The sequence below is a fragment of the Tinamus guttatus genome, unplaced genomic scaffold (assembly GCF_059628265.1).
Source record: "Tinamus guttatus ecotype Peru unplaced genomic scaffold, ASM5962826v1 Tinamus_guttatus_pri_ptg000503l, whole genome shotgun sequence".
NCBI lineage: Eukaryota > Metazoa > Chordata > Aves > Tinamiformes > Tinamidae > Tinamus > Tinamus guttatus.
The window spans coordinates 2,004,778-2,031,846 of record NW_028289037.1 but is presented as its reverse complement, the minus strand read 5'-3'; the positions used below and the strand labels follow the sequence as shown (position 1 = coordinate 2,031,846).

Sequence of the window (27,069 nt, the reverse complement as noted above, 5' to 3'; positions counted from 1 at the left end):
TGAAGAATGAGTTTTTTTTAAGTAATTTTTGAATTTCCATTGTACTGCAAAAAACAAGAATGACTTGTAAAATTTATAGGGGGTATAAGATTTGGTGAAGATTAATGCATCAGTTAAAAGAGATAATGACTACAGCTTGTCAAACAAAATCAATTGGATTATCTAATTAATTCAAGCAGTCTCTTAATTTGCCAACCTTTGGTAAATAGCTGCATGTGAAGGCAGCTGTCTTGCCTTTGGGATACTTGTTAACATCATAGTTTTGTACAGAAAGATCTTCATTCATCAGTTTGAAAATGTAGGGTCTAATGATAGTTTACCACAGCTTTTTTTTTGATAGTCTCATTAATACAATACCCTATCTAAGCTAAAAATCACATAAAACAGTGCCCAAGATGCAATACATAAACATTCATGTTTTGTTTCTTAGGCAACAGGTTCAATTGAAGATTCACAGAAATAGTTTTAGATGTAGGAAATATTTATGGTAGAAATCTTGGAATGCTGGCATCCGTCAGGATTTTCCTCTTCCTGACAAGTGCTTTTTCATATTTCTTGTTTGTTCCTCTTTTCAATAAAATGCTTGATTAGGAAAGCTATTATAGCTTATTTCAGAAGAGAGAGAAAAAAAAAGAGGATGATGCATCTGAAAGAAGCTATTCATGAATGTAGTAGAAAAGTCATGCCTCGAATTTCAGTGCAGCAAAAGACAGTATATTTTTTTAATCTGTCATTTCATACTGACAATTCCAAGATAGTTCTACCAGATACTTTTATAATATACTAAACCATATTTGTCATTTTTTTGTGTCTTCCTGTCAGTCCCCTCACATTCTTTGATGTTTGTAAAACACATGCATGTCTCTGTACAGATACTTCATTTACCTATGTACAATATTTATTGCCTCTTATCCTCAGGATCAGATTTTCAATATGAAAGAAGAAAATGTGTTTCTTCTTTCCCAGCTTCTAACTCTGCTGTGTGCAGCCTAAAAGACGGTTAGAATTTTTGCAGACTCCTGCATTTTTAATAATATTTCCAGCCAAGTGTAACTAATGCACTTAGGTAATTATATTTAGAGCTAAAGAATATAGAGGAAACAAATACATCTCTTGTCCATACCTTGTGCCAAAGCTAAATGTTGCATTTCTACAAGGCTGAGGATATTTGAGATGAGTAGAAGAAATTTTAATGATCCGCACAGATACTCAGTAGTTGTTTAAAGTTTGATAAGCACCCATTCAGTTGGAAAAGGTCAAGGCCTTTTTTGGTTCAAATGCTTAGCAATCTTTCCGATATCTTTTGTCTTTACAGAAAGATTATTGAAGTGCTCTTTTAAAATTAGTTTTCATGACACATCATACAATGTGTCTGAAAAGTAGCAGTTATTTATAACTGTCTTGGATAAAATAAATGTCTATTCTTAGTGCAGTTCCACATACTATGGTCTTTCCATGCTAATACTGACTGTTTATTGAGCTGAACCAGTGACATCACCCTGGTTTAGCAGAGCTAAAAGCAGTTTCATGGCATTAGTATCAATTTGACATAACACAGAACTCCATCACTGAACATTTTTATTCATTATTAGAGGGCCATGTCGAGGTTTGAAAGACTATATTCAGTTCCTCAAAATATAAACTCCAGACCTCCAGGCTCCTACACACTTTTTGGTCTCTCATCAGGCCTACCTTCACTCGTATGTCTCACCAAATCAGTTAATATCTCACACATCTCTAACACAGTGTGATACCCTCCCTCTTGCTTTGCCATGCTAGCTGGCAGATCCAGCTGCATGGCAATGTCTTTATGTGCTGTCCATATGCTTATGATTCTGGTGGCTTCTCCTTTGGAGATCTTCAAAACCAGCCTGGATGAATCTCCGGGCCATGTGCTCTAGGTGACCCTGCTTGAACAGGGGAGTTGGACTAGATGTTCTCTAGAGGTCCCTTCCAACCTCAAGCATTCTGTGATTCTGTGAAGATGTGGAGCTAAAAATCCTTTATTTTTAAAAAGGAAAGCAACTTTTACTTGATTAATTTCATTTTCCTTGTCGGGAAGCAGGATAACATCAAACTACTTCAAAGAACTTTTCATATCCCACTTTAGCTGTTATTCATGTGCATTTTCTTATTCACTCTTAAGCCATTGGCTGACATAGTAGAGTTTATTTCTTACTGACTGGACAGTACTCAAATCCCTTTTTGTTACTTTGCCCAATCATACAGTCACTGATCAGCTCAGTCATTCTCAAGGTCTCATTGCTTGCACTGAACACAATAGAAACCTAGTGATTCTGTCATAGGACTCATCTGTTTTAGGCATTACTTTAAGCTTTACTTAAATTTCACAGTGATAACACAGTTCTCTGTTCCTCTTGGCTGAGTGTCTTGGTACCTGTAGGCACCAATTTCCTCGATGTTGCCTTAACAGTACATCAGTTTCTAAAACTGAGTTTCCTAAAACAGAGGCTAATGGAACATACTTACTGCTTGCCTGGCTTATGACAATTTAAAACATCTATGAAACACCTGGCTACTCTTCTTATTTTCCAAGCCGAATGTACTATGCTTGCCAAGTCAACCTCAAACAAGCCTCATTCCCCCAAAAATCATCTTTCATTGATGGCCTAGCATGGCCATCAGTCATTTTTAAAAGAAAAGCTTAGTTTTTCTGTGTGCAGAATGTGCTTACCCTATTACTGCTTTGTGTTCTCTCCACCCGCTTTCTCAAATACATGATACTACTCATTCTGAGGAAAATATTCCCTTTAACTGTCAAACCTCAAAGATGAAACCCAATTCCAGGCAAAATCTTGCTAGCAGAATGTAAAATTTGCAAAAATAAAAATTTAGCCAAAGTCTACATTGTCTTCTATCCCTTACTAGCTTTAAATGCCAAGAAAAAATGCGGTTTACAGCTGTGCTTTAAATTTCCTTAGGAGTTTGCTGAAGTCCATTCACTTTAAAGCATTCTTCAGCCTCATCACCTGTGACATGTTATGTGCATTGTAACATGAAACAAGAACTTAAATCAAAGCATACTACATACCTCATTCAGCTATAAAATTTTTAAGGAAAATTAGAAAAACTCCATGGGGAAAGCTCTTGCAGTTCTTTTGAAGTTAATACACACAATTAATTATTGAATTTGCAGATCATTAATTTATAGCCCTGGTTCTAAAGGAGAGATATTTGACTCATGTCACACCACAGCTCCTGACTCAGATGTTGTGTTTCTTGACTCATTAAAAAGAGATGGGTGGCCTGCTATTTATTTGTGCTTGCTGATGCAAACAACGTCTCCCAAAAGACAAGCAAGATCTCACTCAGAGGAAAAGTAAAAGGACTAATACTGAAAATCAACAAGAACAGTCATGCCATGCTTGCTTCTGCTTCAGCAAAATCTTACATTCCTGGCTAGATAGATATGGACTAGCTGGATAGCTTGATGGTAGCTGGTGATTAAATTAGCAGCAGTTCTTTTTACTGGAATTGCTTCTCACAGACCACACTAAAAATATTGCAGGAAACCACAAGCTTTCTTAAGTAGAAACAGTAAATAACCTTCCAATTGGCTACTGAATTTACTTTCATCAGATTTATATCACCACATATATTATGTGGTATATATTAGAGACAACTTTGCCATTCAATAGTAATAAAAAAAAAAGCTCCGGAGAAAAGTAAGTAAGCATTTTAACACATGTCAAAAAGAACACTTAATACATATTGGTTTTCTGTCTTTAATTCACAAATGCTTGCTTGATTACTATTTAATTTTTTTAAAAGCTGTTCTATAGAACAACACATGTAAGATTCAGTAAGAATGTCTATATTCCAGTGAATTTTAAAATCTATTGAGAGACTGAATACTCATATGTATTGGCGAATAATGCACAAACAGAAAAATATGGATCTAGGTTATACAACCGAGGCATAAAATCAGGAACTGGACGTTATTTGTGTAACTGAGGTAACCAGTCATAAAGGAAGTAATGAAGAGGCAGTACTTACAATTTCAGAAATGATATTAGATTTGTTTCTTCAAACTCTTGGACCAGCTACTCAAAATAAAGAACACATTTCTGGAAATCATGGTGTATTCATAGAAAGGCTGAAAGCAACACATTCTTAAAAGCCATTGCCATAGCTAGGACTTCTCTGGAGAATTTCAGATGCATAGTAAGATTTTGAATTATAGCTGGAAGTTGTATGAACAGCTATATATTCAAACTTTTAAGGAAATAGTTAAGTTTGAATATGAGTTTTCAAAGCAGTTATTCCCATAAAACCACGTTAGGATAATCCTTCTATGAAAAATTAATCCGTACGTATTTCTCTGAAAATAGGTCGCAGACTGAATTGCTAAGGGATGCTGCGACTTCTCTCATGACTTATGAATTCTTTCCTTTCTTATCTGGCAAGTTACATCTTTCCCAAGAGACTGAAAAATCCAGTTTCCCTCTAAAGAAGTATAATTCCTATGCACTACAACTTTAAAATACAAAATACCTAAACTATCTATCAAAATATCTGTATCAACTGTTGCTGCTAATGTTTACCTTAAAAAGAAAAATATTATATATTTGTGACATTACTGATTGTTATAGCTCCCTGTAGAATACCTAGCCTTTCTGTTATTTACATGACGTATGAGCATTCTTAACAGTAGTTATTTATATTGGCACTAACTGCTACTCATAATAACAGAAGCTATTTTTGAAGGTGGAAGGAAGGAAGACTATTATGCATATTACAAGCTTAAAGTGGTACAGTTTTAATCCATAAAAATATTAAGCTCAGATGGAATCATTTTTTTCTTCCTATTATTTTATTTGATGCTACACTTAAAGGAAAATCATGTTTTAGAAAGAAACAGAAAAAAGAATTTGAATTTTGAATGATACAAAGAAAATATTTATAAAGCAGCTACTTTGAAAAATCAAAATTTCCTTCTAATTGTGGAGATAAGGATATTATTGCCAGGACTTTGTGAGTTTAATAAGTTTTACATTATGTGTAGCACTACTGTTAACAAATGATTAAAATTGATTAAAAATTGTTGTTAAAAATAAAAGCCATGCTTACAGACTATGAACCTTGAAATACACAGTCATTAATACAGGTCGAATAGTTTATGTTTCCAAAATGTGCATGTTGTCTGGTAGTGTGTTTTTTCCCCCATTAGTCTTCAAACATCCTCACTTCAACAGAGATGTAGGTGTTCAATACTGTTTCCAATTCAATTGAAATACGATTCAATAGAATTTTCCTACTGTTCTACAATCTTTTTTTTTAATAAGGAACAGTACTGATATAGTATTATCATACTGATAATAACTGCAGTTGAAGCTGCTTGAAGTGTACTAGTCAATAGAAAAAAAAAAAAAAGAAGAAGAAGAAAACAGAAACCGAGTATTGTTTTTATCGTAGTTAAAAAGGGGCTTTTGGGAAACAATTTAGTTGGACTCCGGCCTGCATTTAAGACAGCATATATATTAGCATGTGGGTGAACGTGAGAAAGAACAAATGATTTGGAATCAGAAGGATCCCACAGAATTATTGTCTTTGGAAAATTCTCCTTGAAATTGCTGGAAATAGATACAAAACAGAATGTCCATTTGGAGGACAGAGCACCCAGTTTGGAAGACACCCTGCAAGCATAACAAGGAGGTTTGGTTTATTGTTTCAGCTGAGACATGAGCCTGTATCTTTTAAACTCTGTTTTTTAGAATGGAATAAGTTCCAACACACAAGTTTTAACTTCAACAAATGCAGCCAATGTGCTCAGTGGCTTTTGCTGTATCCCAGATATCCTACTTACAGATACCAGTGCTGGGTGCTACTGACAAAAAAAATGTGTTTTTTTTTTTAATATGTTCTTCAAGTTTGTATATCTATTTCATTCATTCTATGGGATGAATGATTGTGAGATCTCATGCTGCTTTTCCCATAAAATTGCTGAGGAATGGGAACTTGAATAGCTCATATTTAGTGCACTCTCCCCACCATTTACCTGTGTGAGTGATTGAGTGAAAGAGTGTGGGGAGAGGGCGCAGGAGGGAAGCATGACGGCAACGAACGGGCCCATATGGGAGCACCAGCAGCAGCTCCGCGGCGGTTGCGTGTCCCTGCTCCGTGTGTGGCGTTTCCGGCGGTTGTGGGGCAGGAGGGCCCTCTGGTGCGTGTGTCCTTCCTGGCAGCGCCCGCGGCTTCCCGGCCTGCAGTGCAGAACCGGTGCGACCCTTGTGGGTGTCACAACCAGAGCGTCCTGCCAGCCTGTGGGTGGAGTGGGGGGACGGATAGTCACACTCGTATGGTGCAAGCAAATCTTGCAGAGTATTAAAAGGAGTAGTGGGAGAGACCGAGTGGCAAAGGATAAAGGAGGAGAGAGGCAAGGATACCGCTATGTCACCTTTTGGACTTCCTTGTTTTTACATAGGAATCAGCTCACCCAAGCTGCGCATTAGTGCTTTACCCAAAGATTTTTGAACGGAAATGAACTGACCCCAGTAGCTTTTGCTCAGGCTCAGAAATCTGTACGATTGCAGCAAAGTGCAGTGGGTCCATTTTCCAGTCTATCAGGCTAAAAATGTGCCGTTCTTCACAGTCCTCTGGGCCTATGGCTTTATCACTCTGCCTTGAGGTGGCGAAATCCAACCCTAACCAGACTATTTTCAGGCCTTGGGATTGCAAGGGGATGTATTTTTGGGCTCTGCTAGTTTAGTCAGCAGCTGTTGAAGAAATAATGGGTGATGAGTTAGGGGACCGTATAGATTCAGAGACGAAGCTTAATTTCCATTAGTGCTTGGATTCTTGTGATGTGTTGACATTAAAGACATTCAATAGCCTAGATTATTACCTTTGGAAGTGAAATGGACACATCTAAGCCACAAAAATTGTATATAATTTCCAAAGAAATGGTATCAAATACTTCCTTATGTGTGTCCCCTATTCTCACCTAAATGAAAGCAAGTCAGAAAATCCGGAAATTGAAGTAATTGTTGGCCTAAAGGACAACAGTACTTAAAACTGAGAGTTTTTGAACAGAGTTAAAGAGGAGACAAATTCTTAGCTTTGGTTGTATTATTCTTGGCCTTCCCTAAATTTCCTGCTGATGGGAAACACTTGAAAAAATGGTTTTGATAAGCAGATTTTGAAAGAACAGCTTGTTCAATGTCATGTTAATCCCAGAGGGAAACTGAAAGTCTAGAAGATCTGCAATTTGACCATTTTTTTTTGTTTGTTCGATTGGTATCATAATAAACATAAGGGGAAAACAACATCTATGAACAAAAAGAGTCAGTTTCTAATCTCCTTTTTATCAGTAAAGAAAAATACATCCATTTGAGAAAATCTGGACGTACACCAACCTGAGTTGGTACTCTAGTCCAAAGGCTTCATGAAAATAAATACTATTATGAAAACCAGACAATATTGTCTTTCTAGGAATATGGTAAGCTTCATTGCTACGTCTTGTATTTTGTCAAGAGCTATTGCTACATGCACTGAATCTACATTCATGCAATGTAGAAGTTGGTAATTCCCTATCAGTGTGGTATTTTGAAGTCTAGGTACTCTTCGGAGTTATATCAGCTTTCTCTGATTTTATCCACTTTATAGTAAGTTTCTTTTTCATGCTCTGTTAATTATATATAATTATGAAGGTGTGCTACAAAATTTTGAACTTTGACATAGGATTACATCTCATAGCACATTTAACATACTGTTCTCTAAAGGGCTGAATTTAAGGCTGAGCATCAATTAGCATGCTATTGTAAGCTTTAAAGTTGCAATGATAACACTTCATATGCTTAGTTAACAGAAACTAAGTTGCAAGGATCTGTTCTGATTTGCAGAACTCATAAAACCTTAAAATTGTACCTGAATGGAAATCACTATAGAGACTACACCAAGTTTTAATGTGAAAATTACTTAGGTTAAGTCAGACCTTCAATATGTTCTGAGACAGTGGCTTTAGAATGTATCAACCAACATATCAGAGCCTGTATTCATAGTACGGGTCTATGTCAGGTTCTCCCTGCAATAAAACTCAGATCTTTAAAGGCTTTATTTACCTGACACCTGCCTCTAAATGTCAATTTTTCTGGAGAATTTGGTGCTCGTTTTCTCTAACACCTCTCGTACAAGAGAATTAGGAGCTGCAGTCAAAGGTAGTAGTAAAAACTGTCATCACTATGGGGAAAAAATCTGAAGGTCAATGTCTAAACCATAAATATTACTAAATTTCCAAAGGCCCATCCTTTCTGAAAAGAGAAAGCATATACCAAATTTTCAGTATTTATATATATACCATATACATATATATACCGAAAGTCAGGACGAAAGATAACAAGCATATTTTGATCTTCCTGATGCTTATAAAGCTTTACAGCTTTGTAAGGTTATTACCTATCCCAGCGACTTGTATGACAAGGTTATTGACCCTGCTTTTAATCTAAACATTTAACCTTGTCAGCTTGTTTGTTTGTTTTTTGCTGTAAATGCACATTTCTATAGCCCTAAATGACACCATGGGCCCAGGTGGAATTTGATTAATGTTTCATTTGCACTTAATTGTTTTTCTTACTATCTTTTTTTCCTTTAGGGTGAACAGGGTCCTATAGGTCCCTACGGTCCCCCCGGACTCCCTGGGGTTGGAGATCCAGGACCCAAGGTAACCCTCAGGAATATATCTGTGAACATGCTACCTCTGTGCAATCTCTTTTTTTTTTTTTAATGAACATTCTTGCTTGTTGTTTCACCAAACTCCTATAACCCAAATGTAAAATGATGTTATTGTTGAGTTTGTGAATTTGCATGGGATGGAGAAAATAGACCTGTCTTTACAGCAACTCCAAATCTTGATTATGAAGGAACATTAGAAATCAGAAATAATGTCATTTAAATTAGGATAAAATTTGTGAGATGACTTTCAAGCACTAATGAGTAAAGATACTTACCCGTATAGCAATAGATCTGAGTCACTATGATATACAATCAAGTAACAAATTTGCCTTCTTATTTCTTCACCGAGGGACAGATTTCAAGGTGAAATGAAGTCTTGCTAATTTGGAGAAGTCATGGCTACCTATGTTGGCCAGCCAAATCTTCCTTGGGGGGGGTCTTCAAAGTCGTACAGGAACGATAACTACTTAGTTTAAGAGATCTTTGTTAGAAACCTACAGCTTAGGCTCAAATAAGAGACCCAAGTTAAGCAGAACGAGATCTCACCCAAATCAGTCTGGCTAGTGAGTTTTTAGAGTTTGTTTATGGAGGAGGAATTTCACTCCTCAATACAGTTTCTGTGCTACCATGAGGAGAGGTAAAACTGTTCTATACTCTTATTCTTGAAGCACATAATCCTCTGTACCCTGGTATAATTCTGAAGATTTTAACACCTTGCAAGTAGGAGACAAAAACAGTAGTACTTGGTGTTCTCCTGCAACTGGGTGTTCTACTGAAGCAGGCTTGAATACAATTTGAGTTTCTAGACTGAGGCTGTGGGGAGGATCCTTCATAACTGGACATTTGTGCTTCATGTTTGATTTGTATTGCAACCAATTTTAGCCTGACATTCCTCCTTCTTTTCACCTTTCAGGGTCTCTGCTCTAAGCAGCTGTCTCAATGCAAAGATATAATTCAAAGTTACCTTGGAAAGTTTCTGAATTATCATTTTGGTTTGTTTTACATCAAGAGATGTTGCATGTTTCATTTCAGATTTGTTTGGCAACATGATTCACTCATCTGTATATAAATATTTCCAAAAGCATCAAGTTGAATTAGGACTGAAATTTCTACTTTTTTTTTCACCAGGGGGCTCAAGGCCAAGAAGGAAAAATTGGACTCCCAGGACCCCCTGGAATTGGTGAGCCAGGATTACCAGTAAGTCAGTGATACATATGTTGGAAGTAGAAATCATAAAATAAATCTTAGTGATCCCAATTTATTGACAGCAGCTATAGTGACTTCTGATTCCACGAACAACCCAGTATCTAATCTGAAGCTGCAGAAATGTTTGGATGTGGCATCATAGTGCATATTGGATATGTGCATCCAGTATTGCAGTACTAATTGCATGTGGCTGATCAGACTAAGGGAAAAAAACCATTTACAAACTTTTTTTTTTAGGGGGCAGGGGGAGGAGGAATTTACTTGATCCGTGATTAATCCATGTGAGAAAGACTGCAGTATCCAGTTTGCAAACAGACATGAAGTTGTTTAATAATAAGTGTAGCAGTAGTTACTTGAGTTAAGGACATCTCTTAAAAATGGTCAAAAACAAATTTTAGGCAGATAGCAGGCCTAGCTATTCTCCCAAATCTCTCTGTAATTTTAATTGCATGAGAAACAGAAATCCAAATTTGCCAACATACCTTTTCTTTATGGTCTTAATTATATCTTTATATATTGAATTAAAGTAGGTTATCTTCAAAAAGTTTTTGCTTGTCTGTTTGTTTTTTATAGTTTTCATAAACAGCGATATCAGAATCAGCTCCTCTGAAAGCTTTCTCAGAAACAGTGTTTTTAATTTGTAGCAAAGGATAGCTGAATTCTGTGAAAGAACGTAAGGCATTGCAAATATTTATTGAAGCCAAATTGACATTAGCTAATTTTTCATGTTTAGCCATTTAAAAAAATAGTTTCACCATTTCTTCCATTCCAAAAAGCTACATGTTATTATACAGTGCCCATGAATTCTGAGTTATGCTATAAAAATATGTTCAAAGTAATAGGTTTAAAGATTTGAGGTACCTGAGATTATAGGAAGTAAAATTCACAGCAGTAGAAGTATTTATTTAATCTAATTCAGAGTCTCATTTTGGTTTTAAGGATACAATCTTTAGGCATTAATTATATTATAGCCCTGTGCTCGAGGTGACCCTGCATGTACAGGGAGGTTGGATTAGATGGTCTCTAGAGGTCCCTGCCAACCTTAAGCATTCTGATTCCATGGTTATTCTAACTATTTCGGCATTAGCTTTTTCTAATCTTAATCCTTCAATTAAGGTTGATGCACTTTTTTTTTTTAATTGCCTAAATTCAACCAGCTGTTGTCGAAGTGTTGTCTACTGCAATTATCAGTGCCATGAGGGATGCAAGTGGCTATGCTAGGATGTTGGGCAAAATGTCGGTAAGAAATGAATTTGATGTTATAGTCAGATGAAGTTTTCATTATCTTACAGGGACTACCTGGCCCTGATGGTCTGCCAGGTGAGAGAGGGCTACCAGGAGAAGGCGTTCAAGGCCAGAAGGTACTTTCACAATAATTGCTTTTTTGTTTTGTTTTATTTTGTTTTGAACTTCATGGGACAAATTTGCAGTTGCAACTATGTTATTTAAGATCATTTTGCTGGTACAAAATTTTAACCAGTGGATTTTTGTCTTCTGAATTACTGTGTTTTCTGAAAATTCCTCCCAGTTGAAGAATTCTATCAAATTAATTATCAAAAAGTTGTACAATCTTTGACAGTAAGAAGTTAATGCAATTCTTATTTCTGTATTTACTAGGATATCATATTTTTGTAACATTGCATAAAGCTGTGTTCTGAAAAACTATTTAGCTATTTATATTCTGTATTGGAGGAAAGTATGCAAGAAACTTTTTCATTCCGCCTTGCCATTTCTGGGAACCTAAAGTATGAATTGTATGAGTCTCTATGGACCGTTCCATCTTTAATACCTATCACTGCTATCATTGGGTTAATATTTGAGAACTTTTTTTTTTAATAAACACAGAGAAGCAAACATTTGTGATTAAATCACAAGTGGGCTTTCTATCAAAACATAACCCTCTTATTTAGGGCTTTCAAAGTTCTCTAGAGGTTTGAACTACTAAGCAAAGATATTTTTCTTCCTTTTATAGAAAAGATACTAGTCATGCCTTTGGTCCATGAAGTTCTGTACTGGTGCTTCAGCCTTCATAATGAACAAATTATCGCATTTTCAGAATGTAGCTTCCTACTTCTTACTATTTCATTTTCTACTTTATCTCCTTTATTTTTTCAACAACACAATAAATGCAGATGTAGTATGTTAATGAATTGCAATTAAATTTCTTTTCCTAATTATAATAGTTCTAATTTCTCTAATAACATTGTAAATAAAATTCTAATTTTCCTAGCCATACTAATAATAATTCTTCCATTCATTATCTTGTTTGTTTGTGGATGAATACTTTTTTCCTCCTCATTGTGGTGACTATTTTGTCACCACAGGAACCAGGATGGTTTCCTTTATAAGATCCTAAATAGAGTTATACAACTGTCACATGTTTCTAGGGTGAAAAAGGGTCCACAGGTGCTGATGGGCCACCTGGGATGCCAGGGCAACCAATCAAAGGCGATAAGGTAGGCACAGAGCATTTTTTAACATATTTATTGTAAAAGCAATAATGAATTATTCACACAACAATATGTAAATATATCATAGATGGAATCATGAGGAGCTGCTCTGTACCATTTCATGTATGTAGCTTTGCAGACTGCACTATTTTATCAAAATATCTGAGCCTTCTAGTATTAACAGAGATACTGAGTTTAACTGTGTGCACCAAGGACTATATTGTATGAAAAAAAATAAAACCTCATTTGTCTCATCTAACTTAATGGATCTGGGGATGGCAAGGGAGCAATCTGGCTTCTGAAATTTGTTAGCTTTTTGTCATTCAGTCCTTGCAAGCGTAATCCACAATGATTTTGATTCTCGTTGCTTGAGGAAATTGCAACCTGTATCATGTACATCCCAAGATAATGGCTGGTGAAATATGCCAAAATGTCCCATAGGGAAAAGACAATCATCCAGATCTTCCTTCTCATGGTTTAGTGCCATAGCATTAGTCCCCCTTCCCATCATTTTCCTGCCCTCCTGTCCCGTGATTCCTGTTCCTCACTGCATGGCACACAGCTTCAGCAGGAGGAGAGGATAGCACTCCCGTCCGAAATACCAACAACTCAGTCATTCTTCTCAGATGTAGGAACTTACCCATCTTGCTCTCCAACCAAAGAGCCTCCAAGATCTTCAGAGCAAGCTAGGTGCTGTGATTTGGTCTATCCGTGAGAGGCACAGTTAGTGAGTACCTGCCAAAAAATCTTGCTCAAGGCCTTAGATATGGGAAGATATTTTATCTGCGCAGGAATGAGCAGTCCTATTCACAGGTCTGTGTAGGAAACAATCAGCCAGGATCAGGACAGTAAGTGTTTGAGAACATTAGTGGTTGGAATAAGTGGAAATGATATTTTTTTTCTTAGGGATTGCTGTCATACATCCCTGACACCTTCATGGATTTGTGACCCTTTTGGCCCTTGTAATCTCTCCACCAGAATGCCATTTCCCAGCCAAGTGCTCCACAGGGCCTCCATGTACAAGCACACATAAAATACTTAGCTCTCCTCACCCTTTAATGTGCGTAGCTTCTCTTCTATATGAGGCTGGCCATTTTCATGACAATTATAAGAACCTAAAGGTCTTCACCTTTCCAGCTTTTCTGCTTGACAGTAGCAGAAAATTTTGGAAGTTTTCAGGAGTGACTAAAAGACAGATATTCAGGTGCCTGATTTTTTTCTGAGTCCTACTTTAGGGTCTTAATTCTTTCTTTAATTCCAGAAGTATTACGTAGTAGATAGAGGCTACACAAGTTTTTCTTCTGAGTATTGTGCAAAAAAACTATGTACCTAGGTAGAAGAAAATCTTTACATTAAAATCTCAGTTAGTAAAGATAAACTACAAATCCTTTTACTAATGATGCTATAGCTGTGTTGTAAATCAGGTACAGCTATAAAGTTACATATAAGATACATAATTTTAAAATGAGATACACTTTGTAGAAAAGTGTATTATTTTCTTACTATTTCAGCTATGTAGACACGCGGTTATTCAAAACTCATTTAAATCAAATTGAAGTAGCACATTTCAAGATAAGACATCTGTGTTTAGTTTAAATATGTTAATCAGCTAACATGGACTATTGCAATTTAGCTCTCTGGATCACTTACAGAATTTTTTATGTAGGGTGAACAAGGGCAAGTGGGACCACAGGGCCCAGCAGGACCTCCAGGAATAGGCCATCCAGGAAGCCAGGTAAGTTTAAGTCAGGGACAGACATTCAGCTGCAGATATGAAAAAGCTGGCTGTCATGGGCTGAGTCAGGCATCTGTGCCACTCTTTAATTAATTAGTTCTAGTGTAAAATCTACAGTTTTGTATAGTTCTTCATAAAGCAACCCAAGAAAGACTGGACATAATACCCCCTCTAAGGTTTCACCATCATCAGGTAGATGAGGATGATTTGTCTTATGTAAGTTAATTCCAGTTATTGCATTTCAGAATTAATGTTTTGTTTTATTGGCAATAGCAGCAACATGTGGTGAATTTCATCAGATAGACTCCAGACTGCATCTCCTGTTTATGAGAAACAGTTCTAAATCTAAATGTGTCCTTCTATTTCCATAGCCCTAAGGGATGACAAGGATGGGTGTGCGGGCCCTAGCGCTCTCCTAAAGGAAAATATTTTTCCCATTGACTTCGAAAGAAAAAGGATCAGGATCTTTACTTTAGTGATATAATGAATATGTGCATGCATTTTTTGTTTTTTAATTTGATCAAATCTCTAATTCTGAAGTGGAGACATTATAAATCTCACAGCAATTTTCATTTTAAAAAGTATCAAGTTTTTTTTAGCCAAGGATTGCTGATATAAATTATCCCAATTGATCTGAATGGTGTTAGAATCAAGAAATTGGGTTTTAGAAATTGGATCTAATCTGCACAATAATTTGCCTAGGAATAAATGAGATGTCCCAAATGCATGCTGAATTTCAAGAGTGGAAGCATATATTGTATTAACTTCTATATTCTGTTTTTTAGGGTATACAGGGTCCACAAGGAAACCCTGGGGTAAAAGGATCTAAAGGTTTTGGTCTGCCAGGTCCAAAGGTAAAGGTTCAGACATGATTTAAAAAAAACATGGCAAGAATCAACAATCAGTAGAAAGCATCAAGAAGCAACATATCTTTGCCAGACTTTTCAAGAGTGTGTATTGATGAGATGAAAATATTCACTGAACTGGAGGTAGCAGTTCAGCTTTGATCTTCGATGAGAAAGACCCAGTGTTACTGAGGGGTTCCCCAAATGCAACCTATGGCTTCTGCTTAACTTCCAGCCCATCAGCTTTGTGAGTGTGGATTTTAGGTGCTGAATGAACACAAATTTACAAACAAGATATCTTTCAGAAGTGTCCTTATCAAGTGACTTTTATGCCATATCTATATTATGTTCAAATTCAGAACAGAAAGTCTGATTTTTCTTTTGGATTTTGTTTTCTTTACCAAACAGAAGATTTCTTTCTTATTAGGGTCAACCAGGTGAACCTGGACAAAAAGGAGAACCAGGACTTCCGGGAATTGGAATACCAGGATTTAAGGTGAGCCTTTTTTTTCAACTGTTTCAACTGTTACTGCTTCTAACCTTCTTTCCCAGATTGCTGATAAACTAGATAGAAGTGTTTGTTTGTTTTGTTTTGTTTCTGTATAAATTGACCATGATCAAAATAAGGAGAGGTTTCGGTGACAGATCTTGCTCTAACTCCACAGTTTTATCCTTTAAACACATATTGCTGTGCTAGAGCTCTCACCCTCTCTCTGAAAATCATTTTGGCAGCCATAACAGGGAGAGAGTTTGTCCTCGTGTTTCCTAAGATAATGACATATGTCTAAGACCTGTTATAAAGGCTGTTGCTACCTCTATTCCTCTGTACAAACTCAACAAACTCAGTTTGTGTGACAGTGGTGGCTACATCACCCATGCGTTAGAGGTGATGACTTACAGCTTAAATTAACTTTAGCTGTACTTTTGAAGGCTGCAGACCAGGTCCTGGTGTTTCAAGTAGGATTTCCAAAGTAACAGGGTAAAATGAGAAGGACGTTTTGTTTTAAGAGAGTTCCTATGGACGATTTCAACTTTTTTTCTGGCAATGCCTGTCTTAAAAGTAATGCCTAGACCAGTTTATGAAGCAAGTATCCCTGCAGCCAACAACTTTATTTATGGTACAAACACTTAACTAGTTTGTCCTATTCATGCAGTGAATAAGACAGAAGATATGTGGTCAGATAAGCCAATGACTATAATAAAAATGCATAAGAAAATTGATTAGATTGGACAGGCAAGTTAGGCTGACCATTCCCCAAGATCCAGAAGATGAACGTTGCAAATAAATGGCATTCTTGTCATATTGTTCTTGCATATAGAGAAACAAACAACATTTAATCATGTGTCTTTACTTGCCAAATAAATGTAAATTTGTATAATACAAAACCAAGGAAGAATTTTAAAATGTATATTTTAGATTGATTAGAAAACGTTACTAACTATATAGCATATTTAACTTGGAATAACAGCAAAAATACTGTATGACGTTAGTATTCTAATTCATTGTACAGAATAGAATAACTTACTGAGGGATGCAATATAATTATCTGTTCTTTTCCAAGGGAAATATAGGTCCATCAGGACCCCCAGGAGAGAAAGGAGTGAAGGGAGAACTTGGGAAGGTGGGGAAAAAGGTAATGTGATTTAATATACTGCATGTAAAAGCTGTAGATGGAAGAAGACCTAATTTAGTTTGTATGGGTTTGCAGGTGTGCAGTGGCAAGGCGTTCGTCCGGGGAGGAGACACATGCTTATAGTTTGGTCAAGAAGAGGGAATATGTTAATTGAGACAAAGTTTTCCAAAAAAATTAAGTTTAGGGGCTAATGTGTAAATCAGCAACTATGCCATCTCTCCTGTCTTTTTTGGGCTATTGACTGCCACTAAATTTCAAGATACCCTTGGTCAGCAGATTTGTCTTTATTACTTAGGGTCTGCCAAGAGGTTGTGCTCAAATTAGTGTGACCTGAGGCAACTATCTGGATTGTGAGCTCTGACTGAAGGCTGTCAACCTGGTACAGAAATTGTTGCAGGCAGTTAAAACCTGTGCTGGTTATTGCTAAAGGAAATTCTAATATTTGAAGAGAAACTCCTCCATGATGGGGAAAAGAAGTCATAGTTTTAAAATGGTGGAAAGAGTTTAGAGGAGAGGAAAAGAGAACACCTCAAACAGTTTAGAATTAATTATTAATTATAATTTCCTTTCCAATTTTGGGAAACATTCTGATGCCAATCTTTTTGACCCTATTCCCAATTATTTGATAGATAATTTTCCTAAATATAATATGTGAACTATGTGAAATCATGCCAGTGGCAAATGTTTGCAGCCTGGATTGGCTTTTTGCATAAAATTGTTGTTTCTTAAGAATCATTTGTCTCAGAATTGGCCCACATAAGATCTGTTGTGATAACTTTGCAAATATTTCTCTTCCTCATATGAGTATATGCATGACATTCTTCCTGGAAAAGATTAATCTGCAGTTGGCATTAGTACAAATGTTTGTAGAAATAAAGAATATGAATGCAGGAGGGGTTAAGAATATGGAAAATTGTAGTATTTTTTCATTCTCAATATTTTCTTTTTTTGCAGAAAAAATTGCAAGCTTTTTTTTATTGTATTTTTGGGACAAGTATTGGTGCAAGATTTGTTTCTCAGAAACAAACAGTTTGAAATAGTTAATTTGTGAATTGATTAAATAAAAATAATTAAATGAAAATTCATTAACCATATAATCTCTGTTAGGGAGAAAAGGGAGATCAAGGTCCGAGAGGCCCAGAAGGACTCCCTGGCAAAGGAGATGTAGGCCAAAAGGTAGGACTTAACATGCATGCTTGAGAAATACTACAGTATTTTATGCTCCTGCTTATGAGAGTTCAGTTCTCATCTTTTCATCATTATATCTTAAAGAAGTAATTATATCTTAACTGATGATTTTAAAGGGCCTTGAGACACAGCAATGCATTCCTTAGCCTGAAGAATTGCAAGATAACCAGGTCATAAGCATAGGGACAAAATTTATTTGGATAATTGTGATTTTATAAAAAAATTAGTATAGAATTTTTCTTTAAAGTTAGGAAGCAGATTACCTCAGTGTACCAGTAGGGAGGGAAGGAGGAATATTAATAAAATAAAAAAAAAAGTAAAGATGTATTAGTAGAGAGACAGATACTTTTCTGTCTCACCTGGTAAAATTTATGACATTATGACATTCTAAAACTGTACGAGATTTCAGTTGGAGGGAAACATCTAAGCACCTTTTTTGTTGTATTTTGTTGGGCTTCATTGTAGTTGTCTTTTTTTGCTAATTTGTGTATATCCTGCCTTTGAATGAAAGGTTTTTTTTTTTTTTTTTTTTTGTGATTTAAACAAAAGCTTTGCTTTGTCTTGATCAGGGTGACCCAGGAGAAAAAGGATCCCAAGGACCAATTGGTTATAAAGGAATACAAGGCCCAGCAGGACCAAAAGTAAACTTGCTCTTTCAAACTTTGCTTTGTAATTGATACAAGACCTATGAGATTTCTGTAGACTACAGTCTCCTCAGGTCTGTGATGCTTGGAGACTTGCATAGTAAGAAAAGGAAAACAGAAAAAGCAATATTCTCATGCTTTGCCCTGAATATTACATGCACCTGGAAAGAAAAAGGATAGACAAGCATATAATTCCAGTATTTGCTGTTGCAATTGAGCATGAAGAAGCTCAAATAAAGTTGTCCTTGTGACTTTAGCCATGACATTTTGCAAATTTGATTTTGAAACACTAGCTTTCTATTAAGCCTTTGTGTGTGTAATAAGTATCACCTATATCTCCTGAAAAATTTAAATCATACAAGCGTTCAGATTATTCATTTGGCTTTGTAAGCTCTACACAAAAGAAATAATTAAACTTAAAAATCAAATATACAAGCAATAGTTATTTAAAACTTGAAAGGTGGAACAACTTCCGCAAGAGCAATAAACTGTTTTTTTTTTTTCCAAAATATTGTCTATTTTTTTCCCTGGAGAGGTTTAGCTATCTTATATTATTAAAGTTCTGGGAAAAAATCCTTGCTACTTGTGCTGGAAATGTAACTATATGTTTAAATTTAGATGATAAACTTTCATAACAGGGCGAACCTGGAGATAGGGGGCCGCCTGGTGTCACCGGATCATCTATTCGGGGGCCTGCGGGACCAAAGGTGATTATCTGATATGCGCTTGCTGGAAATCAGAGATGGAAACATTTGTAACACACATTACAAGAATGTCAGGCAAGATTGTCCACAGATAAAATTCTTGATGAAAAATAAGAGCTTTGAAGACTTGGTTGCATTTTTCACTTCAGTTTTATTCACGTCATTATCATTTGTGTAACTTTCATAGTAGCTTAGCCATGATACAAAATCTACTGGAGGTCCTTTACTGATCAGGCCTTTTATGTGAATGGTTGATACAACAGAACAAATTGCACGGGTAATTATGCAGGTTGATTTTTAGGAAATATATAACTGCTTGTCTCTAGCTACAGAATAATTTCTTTGTTTAAGCAAGAATCTCTGTTTTTTTAAACTATCACTCAGTAGTGCAACAGACTAGAGAGGTTCATTTTCTCTCTCTGCTCTGGGAAGTTTAGTACTAGTAATTGTGTTCTACGAATATCCCTGTCTCTGCAGTAGTGAGGCTAGACACTAAATTTCCAATGTCAGGAATCAGCATGTTGCTCAAAGTGGTTGTTTTCAGGATCTGAAATCTTCCTAGTGTACCTCTAAATATTTGGTACAGCAGTGGGTGATTGCTAGACGTCAAACTGCTGGACAACCATGGTTCCATTTGAAATTTCCATTTGAAATTTATGTATTTTAAGCTACACCCACGCTTGGGGACCACAGTTTTGTTTCCCTTGACAGCCATTAAGCTATTAATAAAATAAAGACAGCAACACTGGTTACAGTTGCTTTTCATAGAATGTTTGATTTTCATTCCCTAGTGAATAGTTCCTGAGATACAGACTTTCCATCTTACTAATTCTAATGAAAATTGAAAGTTTCTCTGTAGGATCCTAATGTAAAGGAAAATAGCTGTTGTCTTAAACACCAGAAGGAGCCAAAATTTTGCTCTCCAAAGGGGTAGCACAAGGAAAAATCTAAGCCTCTTTCTTTTTTTTTTCTTTTTTTCTTTCTTTTTTTTTTTTCAGAAAAGGGTTCTGGCAGAACTGAAATCAGCAGCAGTTGTAACAGATAATATTTGAGATATTTGAGGAAAAAAAAAGGTTTCTTTCTGAGTCTTCATAAATTATATATGGAGCTTGCAACTTTGAAATGCTGAGGCACTGCATTTGTAGGCTCTGTCTGGATGTGCTATCACTTGTCACCAAACTGTCTTTGCTGTCTTCTAGGTGCTCTGCCAGAAACAGCTAGGCCAGTCTTGCACCAATCTGTGGTCAGTTGTGCTAATGAAGACAGGCAGAAGCCATGGTGAATCTCACCACTGAAACTGAATCGTAATGCTTAATCTTCACTTGAAAGTTAAAATTGTCAAATTATTCCTCTTTTTGACACTCTTGAGAAGCAAAAGTATGAGAGGCTAGAATTAAGGTAGCAAAAACTTCTACAACTATCAGTGATGAAATCACTATCTCAGAAATTTTCTTGTCATCGTGAGAGAGAGTTAAATACTATTTCTTTTCTGTAAAATTTTAGTTAAACTTGAGAATAACAAAAATGTATATTTGGATTGATTTCTGTTTGAATAGGGGGACCCGGGACCCAGGGGACCACCAGGAGATGATGGACTTCCTGGAAAATCAATAATGGGACCAATGGTAGGATTTCTTTGAGACAAAAGCTGGAACATAAAGAAAATCAGGATATATGTAAAACTCTTGGTAGACGGCAGAAACCACTTGCACAACTTCTCAGGAACGTAACCAACCAATTTTTCAACTTCTCCATTATTCCAGGTTGAGCAAAACTAAAAAATAGACATCTGATCTTTTCAAATAAGAAACACAAAATGAGTTAAATAACGAGTTTGGTACTTCTGAAACTTCTCTCAGGAGGTCCTCCTTATTGGAAGGACAACAGTGCTACTTACCTTGTTGATGTGCAGTGAGTCACTGTGGTTGTGTTATCTTGACCCCATGAAATTGTGGGAGGCATTATTCATAGAAGTATTCCCAGACCATCTCTTCTATATTTTGGTTGTAGCTAAATAATCTGGACTACAGAACTATGATTTATCACATATTTGGCAAGTAATCTTGAGTGGATTTATAACTGTATTACTAATGCCAAAACTAGCCAATTCTTGTAGAAGAGAATGTGTTAACATGTATTTGGTATTTACGTTGTCTGGTAAGACTGAACATCTGTTTGGCAGTTCTTTACTGTACTGGAATTTGACATTAAAATAGAGATGATTTCATGATTCATGATTTCCTTTATTGTATAAACAAATGCTACTAAATGTTTAAGAAATAGCATTTTCATTTTATCCAAAATGTTAGAATTATTTAACATGAAGAAAGTGTAAAATTGGTCTCACTCACTTAGACTTCTTACTCTTCTGAAATTTTAATTTTAGCAACTGAAACTGCATTAAAGAAGCTTAAAAATTTATAGATTGGCAAACAAATTGCAAGAGCTGAAAAGTGGTATTCTGTGTTTCCAAAAAAAAATTAGATAATTTTCTCAGATATTTGTAAATACACGTTTTGTCATTGTAATAACTGATTATCCAGTTACTGGCACAGTGCCTGACCATCTTCTCTTTAGGGTAACCAGGGGTTACCTGGAGCACCTGGAGCACGTGGAGAAAAAGGAGATGGCCACAAAGGTGAAGTTGTAAGTATAATTTTAATTCCATTCTTTTCCTTGCTGATAGTTAGATTTTGTGCTTTAATTCAAAAAAAAAAAAAAAAAGCTTAGTTTTTTTTTAGTGGTCATTGCTATTTTGAGATAACTAAATGCGTTTAAGCTTCTCTTTAGTCAATGTAAGTATCATATACTTTTTGAAGGCCCTTTTTGTCCTAATTACAGTCTCAGCGCTATAGGCAATGAAAACTAGGCATAAATTGGACTGCCTTCATTTTCAGCACCATGCTGTATTGCCATCAGCATCTTAATGGCCTCCTTGTTCATGTGTTAAATATAATCACTGCTCTGAATCTCCCTAACCCACTTCCCACCCCCTTCTTTTTGTCATTCTCTCTTCAAGATTTCTAATAAGATCTGTTTAACCAAATCTTGGAGCCTTCACTTCCTTGGTTTCTCAGCTGCCTTTTGTCCTGGAGATCAGACCCTCTTTTTAGGAGATTTGTCCCTGCTTGTTTTCCTGCTGGTTAGCTCCTGAAAGAGTGAATGCTTGAACATTCCAGCAGGCAAATTCCATTACAAGGACATATCAGCACTCACCCTAGATCTCAGTCATCCACCCAAGCAATTTGACAATTTTGTTATTAGCATCAATTCGTATTCTGATCCTGAATCACAGCTAGGACAACCTTGTATCCTAGAATGCATCACATAATCAGCCATCTGTCTCTTTTGAGACGGAACTGAAATGGGGAGACCTCCCTTGTTCAGCCTCCTGCTCCAGGGGCATCTTGTTGAGTGTAATTCAGGGAACATTAGACTAAATCTTATCTACAGTCTTTGATTTCAGTTATGTTCTGTTGGATGCTTGTAGACGTACATTTTTGGCCAGCTGGTGGAAATGACCACTTATGCTCACTAGGGATACTTGGTTCTTTCTCAAGACTTTTATTCCCCACTGTGTCCTCCACAGCAGAGGACAAGGAGAACACGACGGGAGGGTGGAAACAGCAGATGCTGCCCAAATAACACAGCCAGTGACAACTGACCAGTGTGCTTCTGACAGAGAGAAGGACCAAGTTGTCATGGGAAGCCTGGAAGGACTGTATCAGGCAGAACATGTGATCATTGCTAAAACTGAGTAGATGAATTTGTATCAATGACCCGGCCCCGAAACATGGATGAGTTAGATCTGCTAATCTGTTAGTACTGCTGCTCAGTATGCGTCAGTTGTATAAAGATTTTTGACAAAATACAGCTGAAATGGAGGAAGTAGTAACTGGTTCTATTAACTATCTTTTCTATGGAAGAGCAGAGGTACTACTCCATTATACCAACTACTAACATGCTTTTTTATTCATCCGTTGTACCAGGGACCTCCAGGACTAGTGGGGCCTCCAGGACCACCAGGCCCAAGAGGTGTGGGAGATCCTGGACCAAAGGTAGTAATATAATGTTGTACATCCATCTGAGCAGTAGACATAGTAGAAAAGCATCCCCAAAAACAAGTGGATTAAATGCTACATATATGACAAAATGCTGCAATTTCATCTATTGCTTTCCACAACAGTCAGAACAGACTGCAGTAGGCTTTTCTGCCAGGTTAGATGCAAACCACTTCTTGAATTAGCCACAAATTTGGTGCAAATATAAAGATTTGCCATAGACCAAAAGATCCAGGATATTAGAGTTTTCATGTAGAAATGCGGGCAGAGTATGCACCTGAAAAAATGTCTGTCCCAGCAGATTACATTAATTCCCGATTTATAAGAACAAAAGAAACCTGTGATCTGCTTTGATTTTTTTTTAAATATAAGCTACAGATCTTTTGTATGGTGTCCTAAAATTTGTTTCTATGTATTTTTTCAGAAACACAGCCATAAATCTTTTAAAAAATAACAGTTGTGAAAAAATTTACTGTAACTATTATAGTGGTTTCCTTTCAGTTAAAAAACAAAACAAAATAAAACTTTTCATTCACATTTTGGTTTTGTTTCACTCAAATTTATTTTAATTAATCTTATTGTATCTTTTGACTACTAACTTAAAAATTGTCTCCACCAATTTCTCTTTAAGTAGCTACTTTGACTGAACAATTTGTCTTTTTACAGAGACTATTCTCCCTTCCCCTCAACAATTTTCATGGCTCTTCTCTAAAATTTCTTCAATTTATCAATTTCCTTCTTGAACACTAGAAAAGGATATTCTTATAGGAGAGCTGCAACAGTCTTTATGCAAAAGTAAGAAAACTTCTGTATTCCTAGTGACATTCTGATTTAAATTTCTGGGGAATTGTAATCTTTGAGCCAGCATCACAGTGTGAAATTATCTTATATTATGACCTGACATGACTTTCAAGTTTCTTTCCTTGAAAACATTGCTCTTCGTATGTTGTCATGTCAAGCAGTCTGTAGTGTTAAAAATTACAAATAATACATGGTAAAAAAGTCTCCTTGAAACCCCACTAAAGCTAGATACAGTTAAAGATGGTTTGCTGTTTATTGCTATATTTCGAGTCCGATCAGTTAGCTTTAATTTTTCCTTATTTTTAATATCTGCCTCAATAATTTTACAGAATATATATTCTGTAAATTTTGAAATAATATTTTTTGATAAAAAAGACACATAAATTTACACATTAGTCAACTGGAAATTCCTTTGAGTATCATTATATAAGAATATTCCACTAAGCTCAATCAGAGCTCTGTTCTCCTCACTTTCAGAAATGGCTCACATGTGTGTGCACTACAAGATAGGAATTTTATGTGTCAGAGGTCAAATTCACATGAAAACAAAATCGGAACGTGGGATGCATTCAGTCCTGTTGGCACCCCATTTCCCGCAGCATTAAAACAGGGGCACAGAATGTCTCAATACAACTTAAAAAAAAAAAAAAGATCTAAATGCATTAGTGCCACCTAGGAGGTGGGCAATAGACATTCATGTCCATAGGAGCATGGTGCTAGAAATAACAAAAGCTTTATTCTCGCTAGTTGGACAACAGAGGGAGTATTAAAACCGCTAGGGTATCTCTAGAGCATGAACCTTTGAGCTGGATCCAGCTACAGGGTAACTTTCTTTTGCAGCTTGGGTCCTGTCTGCTTGAACTCAATTGAGGGAAGCACTCTCTCAGTAAAGAGAGCACCACTATGTCTGCTGTGCATTTCAGTATCAAATATACAAGCTTCACAGTAAATGAGATATATATGTTTATTTTTAGGTGACCTTTAGGTCACTTAGTGAGTTTTCTTGATGTGATAAGAAATGATTCACTTCTCTGAGATGATAAGACAGGTGTGGGAGTCCTGTGCTTTCCACTGTCTTGGCTCAGCTCTTTATTTCTTGTTTCAGTGTTCATTTCAGTGATGTTTTTCTAGTTCACTATTTTTCTGATGGTGATGAACTTATCTGCAAGCACAATTTAGGAAATGAGTTATAGCTTATCAGATTTATAGCTAAATGCTTGAAACAAAGGCCCTGAAGGGCAGCTTAGTGTCACACCTTAGAAACAAGAATTTACCCAGTTTGCAACTCACAAAGCATAAGGAAAGTCTTTTTTCTCCAAGCCAAGAAATATGGAAACTTTGAGAATTATTAGAGCTTTACAAAAGATCTTTTCAGTGAGATATATGGTATTAGCTAAGTATGTGAGGCTAAAATTCAATCCTTCACCTGGAATGATCCAGCATAAGACCCAGCATATGTTGCCCATGGGAAGAAAGAGGTAGCTTCAAGCCACCCTTGGACTCTTTTTGTTTAGAGCTGGTCTAAGTGCAGGTGTATTGGGTACCGGATCATAAGGAATTGTTGAGTTCTTTAATAATTCCCCATTCAGCTTCCATCACAGTTGCTTACAGGCTGCTTCACAGTTCACAGCTGCTAGGAGTGTCTTAAAATCAATGTATCTCAGGTCATCACAAGAAGATGATCTCAGATACTTGAGAAGAAAACTAGCCATCTCCTTAGCTCCCTTTTCCAAAACAAAACAAAACCCAAACAAACAAACAGCCCACCAGCCTCTCCTGATCAAATCTGAGGCTGAAATTCCCTCCTGACTGAATCTGGTCATAAGTTTAACCCACAGATTATGGGCTCAACACACAAATTTAAGGCCTGGAGCAACCGTGTATCATTCCTATGTCCTGACTCAAGCTGGCCAGTCTCCAGTGTTTTGAGAGATAGGGGAATAGAAAATAAAAACAGAAGCCAAATGTTCCATCAATAAGAAAAAAATATTATAAAGGTTAATCTAGCACTTGGATTCAGAGTTCCCACATCTCCAAATCTGTCAAATTTGAACATATTGTAGGCTCTAATATGCATAAATAGACATGCCTAAAGCACGTATGTCAGTGGTTGTGAATGAGAGTAGTCATATACAGAAAATTTAGGCTAGGGATCTGTCATTAAAGGTTGAATTTAGGGCATTTTATCTAAAAGCACATTATAAACTAGGTTATAATGTGAAAATGTGACAATTGAATTCAGTAAAGTTTCTGCACTTTCCTTCCTGCTAAATCAGTTTGATATGTTGTTTCTTGCAACCCACTGCAAATGGGCAAGTGCCATCTGAGCTCTGTGTAATCCATATTGCACTTCTTTTCCAGCTAACGTGCTCCCTCTGCAGGCACGTTCATGTTTTTGAGCTTTCCTGAGTACAAAACCAATTAGAATTAAGTGTACTTACATCTTAGTGGTTCACTGGGTTTTGTCATTGCATTTTTTTGTCAAGAAATATAGTCTCTTCTTGACTCTGATATTAATATTTTGTATGAATAATACCTTATCAGCACTTTCTTTCTCTTGCATGAGCCTGTATAAACATATACTTAACAGCTTTTCTTACTAAACCTCATTCAGAATCTTGTGCATCTGCAACTGTTTCCATTGCTAGTCTTTGCTTTTCCTTTCAAACCGAAGAGAGTTTTCCAGTGATTATGTGCTGATTCCCTCGTTTGTATGGTTTGAGAGTATGGGAAACAAAGCTTCCTCTTGTGTCCCCTTGCCTAGCCCCCACCAATATCCCCGATACCTCCCTGCTTGCGTTGGGCTTCTTTGCAGCCCGAAGGACAGCATGTGGTTCAGCATTACCCACCGTTAACCCAGGCTAGCTGGCTGCTGCCTTGCAGCTGCCTGGGGGTGGAAGGATCAGACTTCTCTGCTTTTTTTTTTTTCTCTGAAAACATAGTTTGGATTTCTCTCCTTTATCCAGCCTCCAATTTTCACCAAAACCATGGTAATGATTGTCCTCAAGGTCTCAAACTTTCTGATGAATTTGGCTGAAATCAACTAATCAACTGATAAATTCAAAATATACTGGGGGAGTGAAGGGAAGGACCAACACGGATGAGTAGAA

General features: G+C 36.5%; 1 protein-coding gene across 1 annotated transcript in view; it reads left to right on the top strand.

Moving 5' to 3' along the window:
* The window catches only part of COL28A1 (collagen type XXVIII alpha 1 chain), a 50,855-nt gene that overhangs the window by 11,358 nt on the left and 12,428 nt on the right, over positions 1-27,069 (top strand). Inside the window, exons 11-24 of the mRNA XM_088533440.1 lie at positions 8,612-8,680; positions 9,820-9,888; positions 11,190-11,258; positions 12,285-12,353; positions 14,014-14,082; positions 14,868-14,936; positions 15,355-15,423; positions 16,490-16,561; positions 17,669-17,737; positions 18,319-18,390; positions 19,032-19,100; positions 20,654-20,722; positions 21,675-21,743; positions 23,087-23,155. Of these exons, the coding sequence (XP_088389566.1) occupies positions 8,612-8,680; positions 9,820-9,888; positions 11,190-11,258; positions 12,285-12,353; positions 14,014-14,082; positions 14,868-14,936; positions 15,355-15,423; positions 16,490-16,561; positions 17,669-17,737; positions 18,319-18,390; positions 19,032-19,100; positions 20,654-20,722; positions 21,675-21,743; positions 23,087-23,155 (972 nt within the window). The remainder of the gene's footprint in view (positions 1-8,611; positions 8,681-9,819; positions 9,889-11,189; positions 11,259-12,284; positions 12,354-14,013; positions 14,083-14,867; positions 14,937-15,354; positions 15,424-16,489; positions 16,562-17,668; positions 17,738-18,318; positions 18,391-19,031; positions 19,101-20,653; positions 20,723-21,674; positions 21,744-23,086; positions 23,156-27,069) is intronic.